General features: G+C 38.1%; 1 protein-coding gene across 3 annotated transcripts in view; it reads left to right on the top strand.

The window, feature by feature from the left end:
- Positions 1-21,639, top strand: part of dapk1 (death-associated protein kinase 1) — a 57,727-nt gene extending 36,088 nt beyond the window's left edge. For all 3 annotated transcript variants that reach the window (XM_079473132.1, XM_079473134.1, XM_079473133.1), the window contains 15 exons: positions 54-173; positions 1,204-1,302; positions 2,996-3,094; positions 3,748-3,846; positions 5,230-5,427; positions 5,550-5,747; positions 6,147-6,245; positions 11,117-11,194; positions 12,333-12,549; positions 13,489-13,674; positions 13,895-14,092; positions 15,902-16,040; positions 16,119-16,239; positions 17,337-17,525; positions 18,683-21,639. In XM_079473132.1, coding sequence (XP_079329258.1) covers positions 54-173; positions 1,204-1,302; positions 2,996-3,094; positions 3,748-3,846; positions 5,230-5,427; positions 5,550-5,747; positions 6,147-6,245; positions 11,117-11,194; positions 12,333-12,549; positions 13,489-13,674; positions 13,895-14,092; positions 15,902-16,040; positions 16,119-16,239; positions 17,337-17,525; positions 18,683-19,951 — 3,309 coding nt within the window. In that variant the 3' untranslated portion in view covers positions 19,952-21,639. The remainder of the gene's footprint in view (positions 1-53; positions 174-1,203; positions 1,303-2,995; positions 3,095-3,747; positions 3,847-5,229; positions 5,428-5,549; positions 5,748-6,146; positions 6,246-11,116; positions 11,195-12,332; positions 12,550-13,488; positions 13,675-13,894; positions 14,093-15,901; positions 16,041-16,118; positions 16,240-17,336; positions 17,526-18,682) is intronic.
- The last annotated feature ends 2,235 nt before the right edge of the window (positions 21,640-23,874 follow it).

Genomic DNA, 23,874 nt, shown 5'->3' with positions numbered 1-23,874 from the left:
TGTATTATTATGAAGGTGTCATATTCAAACAGAGACATTTTATGTTCTGGCAGGATGAGGAGGACTCATTTGTGATGAAGGCTATCATTCACGCTATCAATGACGACAATGTTCCAGGTTTAAAACACCTGCTTGGCTCCTTGACCAGCTATGACATCAACCAAACCAACAAGGTAAGAGACTAGCAAAAATAACAAAGATCTATAGAGGTGATACAAGGACTGCTGGAGACGGAATGAACGACAGCCATAAACTTGCACGAACATTATAAACTTGCAGACTGTGTAAGGGATGTCCTAAAATAAATGATGTTCTTGTTGAGTGGTGATTTGGTCTCAGTCCAGGTGATTAGTTGTCAGACCGAGCTCGATTGAGAAGATAACAGTGTATCAGTATCCCTGTAGACCAATGACGTCTGAATGCATTCACCAGGTTGAATTGTTTTCAGTTGTGGCAATGGGATGTGCAGCAGGTAACTTAGAATATGGTCGAAGACATTATGTACAGTATAACCTCATAAGGTCAAAGTAAATATGATAGTTGCTTACATGTTTTGCGATGCACTCACACAAGCTGCTTTCACATTTGTGTTATTGATTTAAAAGCTGGATAGACAATTTACTCTTAACTTTTCAGGAGGGTCTAGCTTGTTCGGAAGCAAATGATGGTTTCTGTCGATTTGTAAAGCACGGAACGTGCCACGTATTGGAAGATAACGCAGTCGCAAAGGGAATTTTTAAATAGAATGAACAGGATTTGTGAGGTTAATTACGATTATCATACTAATCATTTTTGATATTTTTATGAAAGTGTGTAATGATATGTAGTGTGTGTGCGTGCGTAAGAGAAGAATGGAGCAGGGGTTGATGGAATTGTAATCTGCTCACTGATGTGAAGAGACAAGCGTGCTTTTTTTGCATTGCTCAGTGCTGTCCGGCGCTATCTGTGTTCGCGTGTACAGCTATTTGTGTATGCACAGTGAGAACTTTTCCCACGGCATTTATTAAATGCAGTTTTTTGCTCATTTTTTACTGAGATCAGTCTTTCTGTGCTGTGTGAACAATGTGAAATGAATCAGGCTATATTGAATAGGCTTGTTGTTACTAACTTGAAATAGACTTAATTAACACTGTGAGAAGCTATAAGTCCCTTGTTATACTGAATGCATTGATTCTAATGTGTGTGTTTGTGGGCATACCTCAGCATGGAACACCCCCACTCCTGATCGCTGCAGGCTGTGGAAACATCCACATCATTGACGTTTTAATGAAAAAAGGGGCGGAGATTCAAGCTCTCGATAAGGTTTGTTAAGGTTTTTATTTGTTTTATGGTAATATTGCTAATTATTCTGGTATATTGTACATCTTGAGTACTAATAACAGTATTTTATAGAGTACTAATAATTTGATTGACAGGCGACCTGACCAATCACAAAGCCGATATTATGCGCTCCCTGTTGCTATTCCCCATTATTTCGGACAGTCAAACCGCAAAGTTGAACCTGCTGCATGCTATGCGGTATTAAAAAGTAATTTGCATTTGTTGCTGGCCGTCACACTGTGTGAACTGTGGAATCTTCTTAAAACAGACTCATTCAAGAAAACTTGTCCGGAGTTTTACCTCATAGACTGTCGTAGGATCAGTGCTGAAGGACTCCATCTCTTCAACGTTGCCTGAATTTTAATAGAGGTCAAATTTTATCTTTATGGTCATAATTAAAATTTCACCCGTTGCCTAAACGTGTCAGAAAGCAATGGTGCTATCCAAATGTTGGCTAGCCATATTAGTCGTTATGACTAAAGCTTCGATCTTTGTTTTGTTAAACTTTACTCTCAATCCCTTTCACATACTGAATATATACTTCAAATGCATATTGCAGATCATCTTATTGTTGGCTGAAAGTTCACCTAATTTTTTTCCAGCAATAATGATTCATGATAAATATGTTTTAGTGCAGTGGGAATGCTTTGGGTCTATTGAGCCATTTACTAACAATCCAACATTTATTTCAGTTAAGTTTCATCAATGTACATAAGAACAACTTGCAACCAATTCCATGTATATCAATACCATATACCGTCTTTATTTTATTTATTCATGTAAAACAGTCTTTTATTTTTATAATTTATTTAAAGCTGCTTCGCAACAGCAATAATTGTGAAAGCGCTAAATGAATTGAATTTAACAATATTACAAAGGCAACACGTCTCATTGTTAAATATGAACAGTCTTTCTTTGCCTAATGCTGGGTTGGTTTTAAGTTTTCAGCAACAAAAGCAAATTGTTGCACCTTTGTTAAGCTGTGATAAGTATTAATAAGGACAAGTGCAAAGTAAAATTCTAAATATAGTTCACCCAAAAATGAAAACTATCATTGTTTACTCACCCTCAAGTTGTTACAAACCTGTATACATTTCTTTGTTTGTGTGTAAACAAAGAGAGATGTTTGGAAGAATGTTAGCAACTGAGATTTCTGGGGCACCATAGACTTTTATTGTATCTTTTTTTGTTCCGTTCACAACGAATAAAGATTATTTATACAGGTTTGGAACAACTTAAGGGCGATTAATTAATGGCAGAATCTTCTATTTGAGTGAACTATCCCTTTAAAGGACTTTAAAGCCTGGACCTCCAACTATATACATCCAGTGTAAAATCTGTAAACATAAACATAAAATGATATTAACTAGTAAGTATTACACATATATATAATCAAACCGCATCAAGTACTATTTAAATTTTTTTATTACTGTATTGGTTTATAGAACTTTTTTTGTATATTGTTATAAAGTAAAATTTCAAATTACGGCTTACACTTTGTATTAACAATAGTGTCCAATAAAGTATTGTTTAAAAAATAAATAACCGCTGTAACTTTGGACGTCTGAAGTTTGAAGAATGAATTGAAACTTGTTAATCATTAACCAACACCAGATCTGCAAACACATCTGCCAACTCCTTAACCTCCAGTTTAACACGCCACTCTTTTTCTCAGACTGGAGCCAATGCTATCTACTACGCCTCCCGACATGGCCACGTGGGGACCTTGAGATTCCTGCATGAAAAGAAGTGCCCTCTGGACATCCAAGATAAGGTACTTCCATCTTAAACACACACACCAATCACAACCCCAGGGAGAGGACATACGATTTTTCAAAGGCTTTCCCCGTCCTTCACCTTTTCTCCAGAAAGCCTTTCCCACCGAATTCACACGCCTCTCTATTTCCCATTGGTAATTTGCAGTTGCTATGGTTACCGGCTGGTCCGAGGTTTGCCGTTGTATGAAATAATTGGTGACTGTTTGTTGACCGCCTCAGTAGTCAGTGAAGTGTGCTCAGTCAGCCGAAATCGCATGGTAGAGTGTTGTTGAGCCAGTCAGAAGTGCCATACAGAATCACACTTTAAGTGTTCACAGCATCATTATGGGTGTAAATTGAGTTCTTGAAATGGCCTTCTCAGCCTGAACTCTTGCTAGTAGGAGCACATCGAAAATTACCCTTATAAGCTCCAGCGCAGGGTTGACCTCTTTGGATGATTCACCATTTGCTTGAGCAGTTAATCTTCCATGTGCACGAAGTACATTTTGTATAGACAATCTATTCATACTTAGAACTACATCGTCTCATGTTCAAATGCCTCTTTAGCATTTTTGAATCGTTTCTGAGTTCCTAAATAAACACATAAAAATATCATGGTTTGTGAGACGTCAACATGTTATTCATAATTATGTTTTTCATTCTGTTGTAGTCCGGAGAAACAGCTCTGCATGTGGCTGCTCGCTATGGTAATGTGGATGTTGTCCAATACCTGTGCAGTATCCATGCTAACCCTGACCTACTAGACCGGGTATGTATCACACATACACACGCTCCCCCATTTATCCGTCCTTAAATGTATGTAAAACATTTGAACCATTTACACCACAAAATAGGCATCAAAGGTGCAGTCGATGATTTTGGCAAATTTATGTCAACTTCAACTTGCTTTTACTCCTAGACGTGTGGCTACATCATCAGGCCAAACCAAATGACATTGCAAGTCACACAGAAATCCAAACTGACGATTATCATTATTATTATTTAATGAAATAGCGTTTATTAAATATTAAAAAATGTATCAATCCGTGTGCCCTCATAATCTTGAATAAAAAACAATAAGGTCCCCTCCTCCTCCAAACAACATCTTTTCTCTGCATGACAAATGTGTCAGCCTAGGAAGCCAATAGGAAGACTGAACTGAAATCAGATTACTTACTTGTGTTCTCACGGAAATCGGTTTTGCGAGGCAGCCTCGGAAAAACAAACTCGGATGGACGTGCCACAATGACATATGGGACTTTAAGTCGGTTCGGTACGCGCAAGTCTGCATTTAATGCATCCTTGATATGAAGACCACATCTGGGTACTTTCATGCATTCTCTGTTCTTGAGTATAGAAACCAGACTTAGATGGTTATTGATGACGTAAAGAGAGAACGCAAGACGCTAAAGAACACATTTTGAGAAACGGCCAATGACTGAGTGCACCTTCAAGAAAACATCAATTTGAAAACTAATGCTTTCACAAATAATTACAAATCCAAGTAGTTTTCAGTATACTTGCAAGTAAATTTATTGAAATGCTTAACTTGCAAGAAAGTGAAATCTTTTACTGAAGAGATTGCTTCATTTCAGACACCTGCATCCATAGTAGATGTTATAAATTATGTTGCGAGTGCTGACATGAACAGCACAGCAAATGGATGAAAACGAATCATGTTTTTGACACACTGTATTTGTCTAGTGCTGTGAGCTCTCAGCAAAAACTTAAATAAAAACATAGTCACAGTTTTACATGGAATATTGCTCACTGCGTCCTCATAAGTGACTCTAGGTGATATATTTTTCGATTTCTGTCGAGAGTTGCTATTAAAACTATGTTGTGATGTAAAAAGTGCAATAAAAGTGTGAAGTTGCACATGCAAATGATGTGTGAGATGATCAAATACTCATTCAAAGGTTTTTGCTTTGGTAAACATTTTACGTTTGTTTTCCTCTCAACATTCTCTGCTCTGTTAAAAAGAAACTTTGTTTTGATCCATGAAATGGTTTATTTAGGGGTGTTAGATAATGAAAAGCAATCCATCAGGTGATACAGACTTGACACAGACTGATTTCGTTTTTTTCAGCTCTCTGGGCTCAAGGTTATGCTTTTGTTTATAATGTCATTGACTATTTTGGTAACACCACAGGAGCAGGAGACACCTCTTCACTGCGCAGCTTGGCACGGATACTCTGCAGTGGCCCGGGTCCTGTGCGAGGCTGGCTGTGATGTGAACCCTCGGAACCGCGAAGGCGAGAGCCCGTTACTCACTGCTTCCGCCCGTGGCTTCAAGGACATTGTGGAGTGTCTGCTGGAGCACGGGGCCAACATGGACTCTGTCGATAAGGTGAACAGTGAGAGTTAGAAACTATTATCAAAGGTTAAGTCTAGAGCTTTAAATTGTCATTTGAATCATGACTTGCACAGTCTTCTGAGTCGTGTGTGTGTGTGTGTGTGTGTGTATTTCAGGACAGTCACATTGCCCTGCATCTGGCAGTGAGGAGGTGTCAGATTGAAGTTGTCAAGTGTCTGCTCAGCCATCATTGTTATGTGGACCACCAGGATCGCCATGGCAACACACCACTGCACATCGCCTGCAAGGACGGCAACCTGCCTGTGGTCATGAAACTCTGTGCGGCTAAAGCCACTCTGGATATTCCTAACAAAGTTAGTTCCTGCTGTGTCCTGTTTGTAGTCAGTGGCCAAATCCAGGTGTTTCCAGAATAAATGTCTTGTTTTGTTCCAAAACCAAGTCAGATGCTTCATTGCTTACATAGGAACCAAACAATTCTTGGTCACCATTGACAACCATTGTAATTGTATCGACAATGGTTGTATTAATCTGTGTCATCATTTGTAAGAGGAATTTCCATTAGACCAAGCAGAAGATTTATGCTAGTTCTTACTGAGGCCTTTACAGGTTAAGAGGAACAGAAGTAGATTCATGTGAATCACCAATTTTCTGTCAAGTTTTTTTATTCTTTTTGTTTTCTCGTAACCATTTTGGATATGAATCATTCCAAGCCCGTCTTTTCTGAGAAATGTTTGTGTTTGATTTGTGTGCAGTTTGGAAGAACACCGCTCCACCTGGCAGCCAGTAACGGGGGTCTGGAGGTGGTGCGTCATCTATGCGTAGCGGGAGCCAACACTGAAGCCATCACTAATGTAAGTTCAGCGGCACATTTAGTCCCTTTAGGCTTTGGCATGATGAAATCATGGGTGTTGTAGTTGATTTCAGCTGTTGCGTGATTTGATTTTGGCCTCAGATACCCAATATAGTTACATTTTGATGTAGTTATTAATTTATGTTATGTCAGAGCTGTACAAAGTGCACTTTCCTGTGTCATATAAAAGCTTTTGTGGTCTTTTTGTGGTTATATCCAGTTTGTTTGTCCTGATCCCATTTCTCATCTCTCTAAAGAAATAAAAACATTATTATATTTATGTGCTTTTAGGGAATTGTCTTTTGTTATTCTGAGACACAGTATAGAGATTCTAAGAAATAATTTTGGGAATAGAGCAGATACACAACACAAGGCAGAATCCAGCATCATGACTTTATTTATTCGTCCGAATTTTATTTATGCTAATAACTAGACTTTTATACTCTGTAAAGGCTTTGTGGGGTTTTGTTTTGTCTGATAATCTGACCTTGAGCAGATTAGTCATGTTGTAGACTTTCTTTTATTTCATGATCATTTATAATTATTTTATCCCTGTATTTTTACTCCGAACAAAGATTTAGGAAGGGGTAACAACAACAAAAAACTTAACAACTGAGTTTCTTATGCCTTGATATGTAAGACTAAATTTAGATTTTAATTCTTACATCATATATTCATGTTTATATCATTTGCACAATTGTTAAAAATAACAAACAATTCACCAGAGCAATGCTGCTTCATGAAACTCGCCACCAGAGAATCATTGTTTCTAGTGAAAGACAACAGGCCCCAGCAAACCTCCTATAGAACCTTGCCATACTGCTTGTTTTCAACCAATAACCCCCATATCCCCACACCCCCCTCACTCATGCACCCTACCTAGACACAATCTCAAAGCACTTCCCCGCATTGTTAATATTGTATAGTGGTGGGTGATGCACAATGCATGTTACAGCACACAGGAATTGAAGAATCTATAATTTATTGCTAGTTGTGTATGGGTCAGCAGCTTAAAGGAAAAATGGCCCGTATACAGGATTGCTAAGGGCTTTAAATTAGTGCTGTGCGATATTGAAATTTATATCTCACTATTTCTCAGACCGGAATCATTTTAATATCTTGCAGTTTTAATAAAATGGCTCAAAATGTAATTTTTTGTCGGACCATAATTGTATGTATTAGATTTATTGGTGCAAAGATCATTTAAGGAATAGTTCACTTCAAAATGAAAAATGCTGTCATTATTTACACGCCCTCCTGTCACACCCTCTGTTGTCTGCAGAACAGAAAATATATTTATAATATAAATATAAAATATGTTTTGGAAAATGTTGGTAACAGTAAACCGTGGGTCCCCATTGACTTGCACTGGTTTTGTGCACACAATAGAAGTCAATGGGGACCAATGGTTTTTGGTTACCCACATCTTTCAAAATATCTTCTTTTGTGTTTTGCCAATGAAAGAAAATCACACAGGTTTAAAATGACAACAGTGTAAATGATGAAAGAATTTTCATTGTCAAGGCAAACTATACTTTTTAGCTATATATTTTCAAACTAAATTAATTTAAAGAAAAATATTATAATATTTATAAAAAAATTATCAATAATATAATGCTGTCCACAATTTTAAACTAAATAAAAATGTACATTGAAAGAGCCATTTTCTTTCTTTGCTCCAATATACAAGTGCATAGTAATAAACCACAGTTTGCTTGCATAAATATATTTGATATAAAAAAACACACCTTCTGTAAAACATGTTTATAGCCAGCAAAATCATTTCCATTATGATTTTTCTTCTGCATGTATTTGATTTTACTGGTTTGTGCACTGTTTTCACCAGAGCGAGTATCATACACTACATTTTTTATTTCTCCAACACTACAGTATAATGACAAAGCATGGTCTCAATGTGTCAAACAAACAGTGGGTTCTCTTCCCTCATGTCAGGAGGTTCCATTCAGCCCTGAGATATTCAGACCTCATTTGTCGTTCGGGAGACAACAAGAAATCAATAAATGAATTCAAGTCCGTCCTCAAGAGGACACGTGGTTGGAAACAAGTAGACATGCACATAAAGAGGAAAAACGGCTGCAGAATTGGCAGAAACTTGTGTGTTTATCAAACCGCATTAGATAAAAGCACTGACAGTGCATCACAGCTCTTCTATTCCTCTTCATTTGTGTTTTAACACCTCGGCTGTTCACCACATTCTCTGTGGCTCTCATTTGCATTTGCGTGTGAGGGGGTGCTTGTGGCCTCTCTATCAGATGGAGGCTGCTTAATTTGTCCCAGTTGGTTTGTGAGGAACACAGCTGTTTCTGACTCTGGGGTTTACACAAGCGCTCATTGCCCCAGGTGTCCGGTGTGGGTTTGTGTGCGGTTAGATTTTGTATGCGTGTATGCGTATCATTCTTGAGAGTTGAGCTGTAACATTGTGGTGGGTTTTGGGTAAACCAGATTAAATCAAGACCTTAGGTTTATTTACAGAGTAACTGTTGAGTTATTTTTTAATTGTGTCCTCGAGTTTGTCTTCGTGTTTTAACAGTATTTTTACATATGACCTTCAGCATGCCGTTCAGTTTTGCCGACAGTCATTCGCCTTTCCTAGTCTGTGTCTCCTGAGGATGATTTTCCAATCACACATTTGCTGCTTGCAAGTACATCTCCTGGGAAGTTAGTCTTTTTCTACCCTTTGGTTGGAATAAAATAAACACATTCAGCAGCCTTTAGTGCTATTGCATTACATTAAGGATTGCAATTGATTCTGAATTTGTATTTTTGTAGGGACTTATTCATAATTGACAAGTTGTTGGGTGGTATGAATTACAAGTTGGTCACACAGAAACCCTGTAGGTCATACAGCTAATGGGGTGAAACATGGGAATGATTCTGGGGACCCAGTGGCGCATCGGAGCCCAAAGCAATATACTGTACAGTCAGTGGGCCTAGATTTCATGACTGCCTTTATAGAGTCAATTAGATGCATTTCTTCAGACATTTCCACATGTTCATGTGTTAAAAACAACATGTTTTTATTACATTTTATGCCTTGAAGGTCAAGTGTATGGAATTTAGCTGCATCCAGTGGTGAGGTTGCGAATTGCATCCAACGGCTCACTCCACCTCCCTTTGGAAGCACTACGGCTGCTGACACAGAACTAAATGTAATCACGTTGCCGAAGGAGATAGCATATTTATGAAACGCGCTCTGTAAAGCAGTTTGTCCATTAAAGGGATACTCCACCCAAAAATGAAAATTCTGTCATGAATTTCTCACCTTGTTCAAGACATTTTGATGACAAGACAGATATTTTGGAATAATGTCAGCAAACAACAGTTCTGAAGCACCATTGACTGCAATAGTAGGACCAATTTAAATGATAGTCATAAGTTCAGAACTGTTTGTTTTCCTACATTCCTCAAAATATCTTTTTTAGTCTTCAACAGAACCAATAGAATACAAAATAGTTTTTCCTACAATGGCAGTCAATGGCCAATGGTGCTTCAGAACTGTTGGTTGTTAACATTATTACAAATTATCTCTCTTTTTGTTCAACCGAACAAAGACATTTATACATGTCTTGAACAACTAGAAGGTGAGTCATTCATAACAGAATTTTCATCTTTAAGGACTACTATAGAAACAACATGGCGAATTCCATATAAGGGTACCCGTATGTAGATAGAAATAGCTCAATCTAAGGAAATAAAAAACACAACGCTTCATTACGTCTTAAGGTCTTTATACACCTCTGAAGACATAGTTATGTATATTATACTGCATTTCTGTCAATAAACACACACAAATGACACACTAGACCTTTAAAATGAAATTGTTTCTAGTGTGGACAATGAATGCATAAATGTGCAGCCCTTCAGTTTTAGGCCAGATACAAAATTCATCAAATAAACAGGATAAATAACTATAAGAACTGTTTGCAAAAAATATCATAGTTCTCAAAATGTGAAGAACTGCAGATTATGTAGTGTTCAATAATGGTAACATGGCTCACAACCAGCATTTTGTAGTTTGACAGTAATCGTCTTGAAATGTATTGTTGAAGGCGGTGAATGTGTTACACAAGCAGTGTTTCGATGTGTCTGGCTGTGATGTTTAAAAGGGATGAATTTACAATCGCTGCATCTTGAAGAGAGTTTACTGTGCCAAAGCCCAGCATGTTGTCAGTATGTTAGAGTCCCTTCAGAGAGGATGCATCTCTTCATTTATCCCCTCAAAACGCTTCTGCAAAGAAATATTGTAGTTAGTCACCTCTCTTAACCTATCCGTCATTTTTATAGCTCTCGGGGGCTACCACAAAGAATAATGGGAAATCTTTATAAAAACAGAAAATGTATAACAATTAATGCCTGTGAGCTTCCGCAATGCATTTTCAATAGTTTCTTCTCCAGGTCGAAGATCAACGAAAATCTAGAATTTTCACCGTGATCTTGTGCATTCATATCATAGTTACAAACATCCTGACACCGTGAAGATAGCATTACAGCCATAATTCATTTTCAGCTGTAACAATCACCAATGTTTGTCTCAGGCAGCTTTTGAAATATCATGAGTCACAACGTCGAGCTGTAAGGTGATATTCTCTCTCTGTCTTTCTCACTTTCTCTTGTTTACTTCTCACGTCTCTTTTACACCCTTCAAACTTACCGTCTATCTATCCATCCATCTTTAAATTGTGAAGGATAGACAGGTACTATGGAGCAGATCAAAAGGCTGATGGACTTTTATTCATCCAGCTTTACTCATTTATCTGTGTCACTGAACATCCGGCCTTTCTTTGCATTGACTGTAATGTTCTCTCGCTGCGCTTTATCCATCACTGTCATTTATCTTTCTCTCTCCTGCAGGATGGAAAGACAGCAGAAGATCTTGCAAATGCAGAACAGCAGGAGCACGTCACAACGCTGCTGGCCAAGCTGAAGAAGGTACGAGTCTTGCTTTAATATTCATGTCAGTGAGACTCAAGACATTCGTTGGAATTACAAGTGATTTGTCTAAGGAATAGTTTTGAGTTTTCCTAAAATTGAACATTCTGGATCCATATGTAAATATATGCATTTATGCATTTGGCAGAGGCTTTTACCATTGAAGATATAACATTTTTAACAGCATGTTTGTTTTCTTGGTATAAAACCCACAACCTTTGCGCTGCTAATGTAATGTTGTACCACTGAGAAATCGGCCAAATGTGTCTTGGGATTTGAATTTATAATGACGTGTGGTTAACTGCAAGAACTGAACAAGTTCAGAAAGACTTTGGAACATTATAAACAGTGCATAGGAATAAAATCAGTGGTCACTTCATGTGATAGTTCACCCAAAAATAAAAATTCTGTCAGCATTTTGTCACCCTCTTGTCATTTCAAACCTTATGACTTTCTTTCTTCTGCAGAACACAAAAGAAGATAGTTTGAAGAACGCTGTTAACTGGCGGTGTTGTTCGGTTACAAGCTTTCTTCAAAATATCTTCTTTTGTGTTCTGCAGAAGAAAGAAAGTCATGCAGGTTTGAAATGACAAGAGAGTCATTTTGCACAAACAAAAAATGGGATTTCCAAATTTGTGATAGTTCTCTGGTATTTTCTAGATTATCATGTAAATGGAAATCCATGATATGTACAACTGTATCGTGGTACTCATTTTTTGTAAGGATTATAATGTCTTGAACCCTCCAGTTGTTTTTTAATGCTGGCCATTTTATGGACTCAACAGCTTTGATTTGATACACAGCTTAGGTGCGCGTTTCATCCATTAGCTACAAACCTAATGTTTACTAAGACTATTTTAAAATAACTCAAGATTTGTAATGTCATTTTGAATGTTGGTGAATATAAGACGGTCACCATCTCGCTATTTGCTTGCTTTCGAAAATAAGATGACACTCAGCTGGCTCAGACTCCAATTCATATGACTGGCAATGTCGTTTCGAAAGCCCCATAAACGACACTCATTATGATTCTCTACCCATTCTCGCTCGCATTAGCATTGTGTCATTTGTCCATATGTCACGCTGTAATGTGATTGGATTATGTTAATTAACAAACCCTGTGTGATTGGCCTGACAGGACAACCATAAAACCATTTACATCCAGCAGCTGCGGCCTACACAGACCCTCCAACCGCGCATCAAACTCAAGCTGTTCGGCCACTCGGGAGCGGGGAAGAGCACTTTGGTGGAATCTTTAAAGTGCGGGATCTTGCGCAGTTTCTTTAGGAGACGGAGGACAAGACTGACCAATCCTGTCCGACATCCTGCTTCACCTGTCACGTCCAAACCTTCAGGTGCTTTTGCCTTTATTCTATGGAGGCACTGACATCAAAAATTGGGACACATTCATCCATTGCTAAAATTCGCGCAGTGTTTTTTGATTTTTTGCTAGGAATTGAAACGTTAGCATTTAGGAATTGCTCAAAATGAGTTTCCATCCTCACACATTCGCAGATCAACACATGCACGTCATTATTGCCATCCTTAGAAGGTGGAACTACATCAAAGTAGCGTGTTATCTATGAAGCTTGCTTTTCTCACAAGTATGGCTGCAGACAAACTGAGGAGTTTCTGTGAGAAAGTTTCTTTACAGAGCCGAAGTTCAGGAGAAGGCGTTGATTGTGCGAGACATGTGCAGCATAGTGTGACTAACACGTTTGGGAGGTATAAAACAAAGTTGAGTCATCAGACGCTCAGTGTGAAATTTCCTCATAGCTCTTCTGTACATTTATCTTTAATTCATTTTTTTCACCTGAGTAATCATCTAAAAATAATAAACTATTTATAATAATTATAATATTTATTGTAATAATTAAAATCGTATTATTAATAATAATAGCAATATAATGTTGTTATTATGAGCAAAATAAGCTTTTGTATATTTAAATCGGAAGAATATAGCAGAAAACTTTAACTAAACCATACTTCGATTAGTCAATGCCTGTAGAGCAGAAATCAGGCCTTTGTCAAAGAGCTCCCCCATGTGGCGGGTTATCACAGAATTGAGTGCTTTCATTTGAATGCGCCTGAATCAACATTTTATATGTCAATAATATATCATTTTCAACCTTTGTTTATATATTGTATATAATTTGTTTATTTCCAGTATATTATATATTGTTTGTAATTTATGTTTATTATATATTTTAAAGAGTCGACTGTGTCTATGTGTTTTTTCCGTCCCTATATGTGGGTGTTTGTTGTCTGTGACTTGTATGTGTACGCGTGCGTAGTGTCTGTGAGTATCTCAAACCTGTATCCAGGCTGTGAGAATGTTAGCGTTCGTAGTCGCAGTATGATGTTCGAGCCCAGTTTGACGAAAGGAGTGCTGGAGGTCTTCAGTCCCGTACACAACGCTCTCTCTACGGGTGATGACACCGCCACCAAAGCCATCGACATCCAGAATGCCAATGTCAACGGTGAACATGATTTCTAATAGGCATTGTTGTGTTTCTCGTTTTGGAGTTTAACAGAATGTGCTGATCTTTTAAAAAGATGATTTTGCCTTGCTTTAACAATTGGTCATTAGATCCAGCATCACTTGTGCATTTTGTATTGTGGCATAAGTGCCCACACACGGTACTTTATGATGGCCGCTGTATACTTAGAATGCTTCTGCGTGCATGTGTGTATTTCCAGGTGTCGGAGACTTCAGCATATGGGAGTTCTCTGGGAATCCTGTCTACTTCTGCTCATACGATTACTTTGCCGCAAATGATGCAGCTGCGATCCACTTGGTTTTATTCAGCCTGGAGGAGCCGTACGAGACTCAACTCAACCAGGTCACATTCTGGCTCAACTGCCTCAAGGCTCTCACGCTGACAGAGGATAACATCGGTAAGTGTGTGTGTGTGTCACTTGAGACTACAGTGTGTAGTTTATAGATTTTTTTTCCTCTGAAGGGCTTTCTATTATAATAATTACAGGGATCAGCTAAAGCTGTGAAATGCTTGATTAAGAGGTCGTGGGAGAAGCACCAGCTTCTGTATCTTTGTATTAAAATGAATAACATGGTTATCATATCATATCAACACTAATATTTGGTTTATTTTTTGTTATAATAGTCTTAATGTTTCGAAAGAGAATATGTGAATAGTTTGTTGTGTTTTTGTGAAGGATTTAGTTTCTTAAGCTTTTTCATAGTATTGTTTCAGCTTCATATCCATAATGATTCAAAAACAACATTTGCTAACCATCCTTATGCTCATTCTATCCTATAAAGTATGCCGGTCAATCTATTAAACATTTGAATTAAATGAATTACATGACATGTACATTAATTCATAAAAATCGTCATAGTTAATTTTATATTACAACAGATTTTGCTGAGAAAGTATGATCATTTAGGAGCTTGTTGCGGCAGATAAGCAAAGCATTTAATTGACATTTATGGACGGTTTTAGAGGCAACAACGTAAACAAACAGCATGTGCCCCAAACCTAACTTACGATAGACCTCCGCAAAGAATCATTTACTGTTGAGTAGCTTTTAGGTTGAGTAGGTTTCCTTTAACAAAATGAAAATTCAATAAAATATTCATATACATTTTATATAAAATAAATTGTTAGTCCAGACGGGGGCGTCCGATAAAACCATACATTGTATAAAAGATTAGTTCTGGTGCCCTTGGTACTTGTTGTGCCGTGTTCCTTTTATTATATACACAGCCCATGGAAATTACATACAATGTCAACGCGGACATGCCAAGGGTTACGCGAATCAGGTTAAAAACTTGTGCGAGAAATTTGCCCAAAGAGCTCATTGACACCTACTGTTTAACATTTCCGAACACTTGAAGACACTCAATGTTTTTCACGACACTCTCATGAAAATAACAAACTTTTCCTGCGAGTAATAAAGAGCTTGGATGCGATCATACAGCTGACCGCAATACACGAGAATTGCTGCGCCAATGTATGTTGTGCGTCTGTGTTGCTTGGCTAGCAATTTGTTCTTTCTGTCTCTGAGAACTACATATTGGTTTACAGTGATTTTATAACAGCTAAGGGGCTTTGTGTTGTGCCTGACAACACCCCTTAGCTGTTATAAAATGACTGTACACAATGGCTTTTTTAGAACTCAGTATATCTCCTTTTTTAATGAAATGCAGCCTTCTTCAAACACATCTCAAGAACTCTACGTTCTGTTTCATTCTTTCGCCTGCGTGCTCCAGCTGAGTTTCGAACACAGTAAGACATCTTGTGCGAACAGACACAAAATGTATAAAACTGATGAATAAAAATATTTTTCTTGAAGGTAATAGCTCATCCAAATTCGAGACGTCTTTCAAAATGTACCCAAACAACAATCAATTATATATGAAAGAAATCAGTTGTTCTCAACTTATCTTACTTTCTTTCCTGTCATTCATTCTGTGTGCTGTCATTTGACTGTCTCAGCCGAGCTTGCCTTCGCTTTTACTGTCGTGATGGTTGATGGTTTTGTGCGAGAACTGTAGCGAGCACATCCATAATACTATGGACAATGCCAGAAGAGAACTAGTATCTTGTTTAATCTGTCAATGGCTATGTGTGTAGATCTCGACACTGTATGTGGTTCTTTGTTCATTATATGCATCGCTATTATAGATGTTAAGTGCAAGAATAGGAATGAGGATTAAAACAGGTGCTTCTGTTATGTCCACAGCCTTTGGAGGGAAGATCAGGAATCCACTGCGTGTGGTGCTCGTGGCCACACATGCTGACATTGTGAATCTGCCCCGATCGTTCGGTGGAGATTTCAGCTATGACAAGGAGAGATCTCTGCTTAGAGAAGTCAGAAACAGGTGATTTAATGAATATCAAAGATGTAATGTTTTGAACAGGGTTCAATTATCCTAAACATCTTGCCATTTCTTTCTAAGGTTTGGTAATGACCTGCTGATCGCTGAGAAGCTCTTTGTCGTGGATGGAGGAGCATCCAACTCCAAAGACATGAAGCTGCTCAGAAATCTTCTGTTAGAGCTCAGAAACAGCATCATCTCAGTAAGCTCATTCTCTATATTCTCACACATCTCCTGTAACTGACCAATTTAAGGACTTTATTATTGAAATGTAGCGGTCATGTTAATTGGTGCCATTTATCCAGTGTGTTGATGTGTCTTGACACATTTTCACTTAATGAGGCTCCTTGGCTCTCTTTAACATGTCAAAACATCACGGCATATACACCGAACCCTCACTGTTGTGTTGCTGCTTAATAAGAGCCTCTTTTTGCTCTTACCCCTGTTTCTCACTTGCTCTCTCTGTCTCTCTCCTACACATACTTTACCTGCGGGGCTTTCTTTCACATCTGCATGCCTTAGGGATGCTGTTGCATATTGATGGCTGCCTTTTTGTGCCTTTTCCAAAGAAACAATATTATCTGCAAGCTACTTTTCATGATTTTGAGAATTGTAACGGGTAGTTGACCCAAAAATAATTAAAATTGTGTCATCATGAATTCGCCCTGGCCTGGTGTGGTTCAGAATCTGGATATGAGACGAGATGTTTTGAGAAATGTCTCAGTGGTTTTGTGTCCATCCATACAATGGAGTACAGTGTTGGTTGGGCACCAGTGTTCTTCCAAATAGCTTCTTTTGCATTTTTGCAGAGGTTTGAAAGGATTTGATAGTGAGTAAATTATTTTTACTGAAGAATTTTCGAGCATTTTTGGGTCAACTGTCCATTTAAAGAAGACTGGGTGTTACTTTGAATTGGTAGTGCTTGTTAAAGGGACAGTTCACCCAAAAATGAATGTTATGTCATCATTTACCCACTCTCAGGTTGTTTCAAACCTGTGTAAATCTCGTTGTTCTGCTGAACACAAAGAAAGAAATTTGGAAGTATTTTGTAAGCAAACAGTATTGGGGCACTTTTGACTACCATAGTGGTTTAGTTTCCCACATTCTTCAAAATATCTTTAATATGTTCTACAAAACAAAGAATTGTATACAATGAATTGCTTAAAAAAATCTATTCATGCGAGTGCCTTTGTACATGTTTTCTCTCTCCTTATATATAAATATAATTTTTTATATTGTTTTATACGACTCATTGTCATTTTGTGGTTAACTGTCATGTGTGTTCTCGCTGTTACACAGACCTGCAGGCCTATGACTCAGCTGGCAGAGAAGCTTTTGTCCACTCTACCGTCCTGGAGGAAACTGAGCGGTCCGAACCAGCTCATGTCGTGGCAACAGTTTGTCGTGGATGTACAAGAACAAATTAACCCTCTGGCCAGTGAAGAGGATCTGCGGGAGCTGACTTTACAACTTCACAGCATGGGAGAGGTGTGTTCAGTATGTGTGTGTGGGCAGACCATTGCAAGTGTGAATGTGCGTGCATGTGTGTGTGTGTGTGTGTGTGTGTGTGTGTGAGCAGCTGAATGATTTGTGTGCACATTTTAATTACAATAGGGTTGTTTTGGTGTGGGAGGAAGGTGTATGAGCTGTTGATTCTATTGTATTATTATTTAAATACGAGTATTTTCACACACCCAGTAATGCTATTGTACACGCGCGCACTGTTAATTCTACATCCATTACCACGAAAGCACTCAAAATCTACAGTGCAGAACATCTACATGTTTTCATGATGCTTATATGTATTTTTGTGGATCCATATGAATTGACTGTCAGAAACTGAATAGGACCCTTTTTAGTCTATTGAACACCCACAGGTATTACAACAACAACAACACTTTAACAAATAGAGATAGCAGTTGAATAGTCATGGTTTTACATCTATATAAGTCATCAGCGTTTAAATGGTAGAGACAACACTTAAATACATTTGTGATTCAGCTTTGTTCACATTTTAAACATTCACTTATTGGTAAACCTGAATATTAAATAGGAAATGTGGGTGGTCTGATAAGATGGAAGAATGGTCATTATGTACAGTAGTTCCTCTACTGTAGGGATATTTCACCCAAAAATGCAAATTCTGTTATTTATAGAGATCATGTCATTCTAACTAGTCTTCTTTTACTCTGACTTTATTGACCAATTAACTAAAAATAAGAGCCATTTTGACTGAACATGTTAAGTGTCAAATTTGATACATTTTACAAATGGCCTGTTAAAAAAAATTGCCACAAGTGATACATTTATGTAACCTCAACTGAGCCAATTGAACAATTTAAAGAAAATTATTTTCAGTGAATTTTTCTGTGAAAAATCTACACAAAAGTGCAGATGTTCTGATAATCTTTCCGTTTAATGAAGGTGAATGGGGGTCTGGGTTATCACAACATCAAATTTGCCACATTTTAATAATTACAAGGACGCTTCTGAAATAATATTTGAATGCTTGCATCTTTAAAATATTATTTCTTAGCTAACATTTGGGTTTTTCTCATTTTGAATAGGATCTAATAGCTACCGACAGTATTGTGTGCCAAACTTTTTTTTAGTACTACTTAATACTATTCCCTTCTTTTCTCCAGATTAACATCATGCAGAGTGAAACCGTCCAAGACGTTGTCCTGCTGGATCCCCGCTGGCTTTGTAGTAATGTCCTCGGCAAGCTTCTCTCCATTGAAACCCCCAAAGCGATCCACCATTACCGTGGTCGCTATCGTGTGGAGGAACTCCAAAACCTCGTCTCTGAAGGCGACATCGACGAACTCCTCCAGATCCTGGATGCCATGGACGTCTGTTCCCTTGACATAGCCAACCCAGGAATGGTTGACATTCCCGCCCTCATACGCACGGGTGGGCTGCAGCACACCTGGACGGATGAAGACGACATCGAAGGAGAAGACACTTTACTTTACGGTGGAGTACGTGTGGTCCCTGTAGAGCACTTAGCCCCGTTCCCTTGCGGACTCTTTCATAAGCTTCAAGTCAACTTGTGCCGCTGGAGCCGGCAACAAAAGCCAGAGGTAGAGGCTGAGGACGTTCGGTTGTGGAGCAGCGGAGCTCGGGTTGGGCTCGGTGGTGCCGAGGCTCTGGTACTACTTGTAAACCATGGGCAGGGCATGGAGGTACAGTTACGAGGACCTAAAGGTGATCCCACGCGTTGTTATGCACTGTTGGACACGTTGTGCGGCATGACAGAGGGTCTCGTGGCCGCTACGTTACCTGGATTGTTAACTGCCCGACATTATCTGAGCCCCCAGCAGTTGCGGGAGCACCACGGACCCGTCATGCTCTACCAACCTAGAGACTTTTTCCGGGCTCAGGCGCGCGGCGAGAATGCCCTGTCTAACACCATGGGCGGTTATCGCGAGAGCTTTGTAAGCATCATAGCGTTAGGTTGCACACAGGTCTACAAACAGGGCAGTCTCGGTAGGGATGTGCCCGTGGCGGAGCTCGGTCACCTGGCTCGACGCAAACTCTGCCGCCTGTTGGACCCGCCCGACGCCCTCGGAAAGGACTGGTGTTTGTTAGCCATGAACGTGGGCCTAAGCGAGCTAGCTGCTAAATATAGCGGCGGCACCAACGGGATCCCCCCTGCAGACCCCCTTTCCCTTCCCAGCCCAACAGCCACACTTCTGCAAGAGTGGAGCCAGCGATCAGATTCTACCATAGGCATTTTGCTTGCTAAATTGCGAGAACTTGGCCGTCGAGACGCGGCGGATTTTCTTCTCAGAGCAGCGCCAGTGTTCCGGGTTAATTTGGAGATTCTGGGAACTCCGCCAGAGTCGTACAGTCCTGTGTGCAATGGAGGCGGCACATCTTACAATTCCATCAGTTCCGTGATCTCCCGCTAGGACGCCACTTGTGTCTGTAGAGAAATGTGCAATTTCATCAGCGGAGTGATGTTCAATCTCAGCTCCCTGGTGTTTAAAGACTAAAGTATTTGAATCAGATACTCTGTTTATGTCCACTGATGCCGTCTGCGATTTCTGAATGTTCCTCCTTGGTATCTCTGAAATGGTGCCTCTGTAAAAAAAAATACAAGGGAATATTTTATCACCGGTCTCAAATTCCCCGAAGTGAAACTGCAGAAGGCCTTTCCAAACGTCTTTACTGAATGATAATTCTGCAGTTTTGAATGATACATTTTTGTCTAAGTCAAAAAAGTTAAACTACATTCGATGGCCGAATGATCACAAAGTGCTTGGAAGCATTACTTGATGATAAAAAGATAATAACTCAATCTTTTGAGTGCCTTGGAGAGGGTAAACTGTTGTTTAGAGCCATCTTTCTAGATTTGAAAATTGGATGTGCCATGTGCTACCTACTAAAAGCTAATTTAGCTTAAACACTTGTGGAAGTGTTTAAGTGTTTACCCTTTCTAGAAAAAGATTTTATGAGCATATATAAATGAAAGAACAAGTCAACAAACTCAAACATTAAGAGTGTGAAAATTGTAACTACCTGATTGTTCCTTACTGCAACAAAACCATTTTTCCAGACAGGATTTTATTTAGAAGACGAAACACAAAAAACATTCCTTGACACAATTACATGTTAACATATTTTAAAGTCTGCTTCCTAAAATTCTGTGTCCCAGAGTTTTAACTGACTTTCATACGTCTTCACATCTAAGTACCGTGCATTTGTGTCACCTCTATGATATATTGCAGTTCTAAGTGTAAATCATGAAATACTCCAGGCATTTTCATTTTTTTATAAAATGTATCCTGCAATATCTTGGTAAGCATGATCTGAGTATTGTTACAATTGTTCAACTGCTATATCAATATTTTCTGTTTCACACTCTTAAGCATTAAGACAGGTTTATTTTGAGCATCTTGTGTACTGAAATAATAAAAAGTTATTTTAATGGGATTGTGATTGGGCAAAAAGTTTCATAAAATGCGTAGAGCTGTTAACAGTGAGACTGTTTCACAGTTATATTTCAGTGGAAGAAATTTATATTAATCATAACAACCATCTGTTTGGATTGAAATAAAAGTGGTATGCTGGGCACAAATGCAGTGACAACGTGAAAGCTGTAGAGGGCAGCAAATCCTCCCTCTTATGTCTACATATGCTATGACTTTTCCTTCAAAGGAAACAACTCCAGTTTCATCTTTTCTAAAATCTTAAATGAACTTTCAACAGTCCCGTGTAACATTTTGGGGCCTCCAGCGCTTTATTCCTTTGCAGGCACTCATGAAATCACAAACAACCTTTTCTGAAAGGGAACTGGGCATATGGCGTTTTCTCATTCCAAAAGGCACATTTTTATATTGTGGTTAAGTCTGTGTATTATGAATCTGTCTGTTTAGCTGTGGTCAAGCTTAATGATTTCCTTTTCAAAAACTTTAACATGTAAATCAGAAGGGAATTTATCGTGTTGTATTTAAGACTTGTACAATCATTTCTTTGCACAAGACCTTCACATCTATTTATATTATGTTCTGAATGCATGTCGCTGAATGCCATGTCCTTAATACTCCCTTATAACTTTACAGTGTACTTCATTTTTTATAATAAATTGTTTACTTGATGACCCTTTCTTTGTGTTCTTTTACCTTAAAACATCTTATGTTCTACCATCCCATTCCTTTTTATATTAAATTCTAAAAACAAATTGGTTAATTCCCTGTTAAATGGTGGAAGCCTTTCAAGCTGCTTAAATCAATTAAATCGATTATTATTCTGAATATGTATGTGGCCCTGATTTAATCAATCTAAAGTAATCTGTCAGAATAAATTATAGCTTTTACCTATCAAATCTAAACAAAAGTGAGCAATAGCATCTGTAAATACACAAGGAATAATTGACGAAAATAACAAAAATGTCAAAACTTAACTTATCTTATCTCAACACTTATCTAAACATGAAAAGTCAGAAGGAAAGAAGAGAAAATTGCTATGTGGACTGCAGGATGACGCACTTCAGCGAGAAATTTCTTTTCCAAGTACAATCCAAATGTCAGCCACAAGTTGATGTTTCCCACTGTGGGACATGTCATGGAAACATATGGTTCTCATGTGTTCGTTGTTATCTGGCCATATACCACAAATTAAGAAGTGAACCAATCGAACATTCCCTCCATTTCTCAAGTTATTGCAAAAACTAATATGGTCCATATTTGGCACACATATGTTCAGCCATGCCATATCTAGGGCCAGATGAGACTTGTGACCCAAATATGCTTGCTCTCTGGGAGGGTTTATTAATGCAGTTATTTTTGTTATTTTTTATTCGATCTCAGTATATATATTTCTATATTGTTTTTGAAATGCTTTTTTTAGTGAAACCAAACTGCACACGTTTCCATTAACAGTAAAGTTTGACATTATAACCGTCAGAGCAGGAGCAGGGTGCTGTGTGCGGTAATGGCCTGTAGGCTACACTATAGCCTTTCTGTTGTTTGAACTTGGCGAAGTGGTATGGTACTGTTATGTAGTCAGCAGACCTGGAACACCTTCTAAAGTGTGTATTCATTGAAGTTTAATGCATACCCATAGAAGGTTTGTCAACCAATCAGATTGAAGCATTCAACAGACCCCTGGTATGATGTGTGATAATTAATAACACAATAAAAACACCAGTAGGAGGCTTTCAAATAAGTATTTATCCCTTATGTTGCATAATACAGTTCTGCCTACATGTGATCACTTTTTTCCTGTTTCCGAAGTTATAAGGAGTCACATTCAACATTTGCTACTGATACGGCAAATACAGAGACAGTGTTTATAGGTCACTACAGTGGCAGATCCATAAATTTACATTAAAGAATCGCAAAAAATGTTGTTTTATTATGTATCATGTTTTTATTGTGTCAGTTAGCTGTATTTTTGTAGTTATTATGGCTTAAATCAAAACAAACCAACACAATAAAAATGCACAATAAAAAACATGATTTAAAAAAGTTATCAGTTATCTCTTTTTGAAAATAAACTCTGAAATATGTTTCAGAGATTATTGCAATTTTGGGGGATAGTAGAAAATTCTGTCATGAATTATTCACTGTCTAATTGTTCCAAACCTGTATACATTTCTTTGTTTGGGTAAACACAGAAAAATATATTTGGACGAATGCTTGTAACCAAAAGGTTTTGGGACCTCATTGACAACAGTAGTAAAATTGACAATTGTAGTCAAAAGTGCCCCAGAACTGTTTGCTGTTCTAAATTCTTCGAAATATCTTCTTTTGTGTTCAACAGAACAAAACGAAATACGGGGTCCAAGAACTCTTTGGTTATAAGCATTCTTCCCAATATCTTTAACTGCGTTCATCAGAACTAAGAAAATCCTTTACAGATTTGGAACGACTCGAATGTGAGTAAATGATGACATCATTTTCATTTTTAAGTGAACTTTCCCTTTAAAAGTGTTATGTATTTTGCTTTATTTTAATGCAGTGAGTTATGTGAAAACTGTGTATGAGCTTCAAAGGTTTTTCAAAACTTAAAAGTGCTCTCTGGGGAACTCATGAGTAAAATGATTTTTCGCTGATAAATAATGAGTCATGTGAATTATAAGATTTCAGACGTAAGGGAGTGTAACAAGACTGAACTTGCATGCAGCAAAAATACAGCACGCCTCTGTTTCCGACAGAAGTTAAAGCTTCTGTTCACATCTGTGTCTATTTGATACTTTTACTCAACAAAATTGCCATTTTATAGCAAATATTAATTGCCAATGTGCAGTGTCATGTTTCCTTTTTGATTTTGTTTATACCACTAAAGCCTCGCAGAAGATCAATGGTGTTTCTTGCAACTGTGCTTTCAT

The sequence above is a fragment of the Barbatula barbatula genome (assembly GCF_947034865.1).
Source record: "Barbatula barbatula genome assembly, chromosome: 2".
Taxonomy (NCBI): Eukaryota; Metazoa; Chordata; class Actinopteri; order Cypriniformes; family Nemacheilidae; genus Barbatula; species Barbatula barbatula.
The sequence above is the reverse complement of the archived record's forward strand: the minus strand, read 5'-3'. Positions and strand labels throughout refer to the sequence as shown.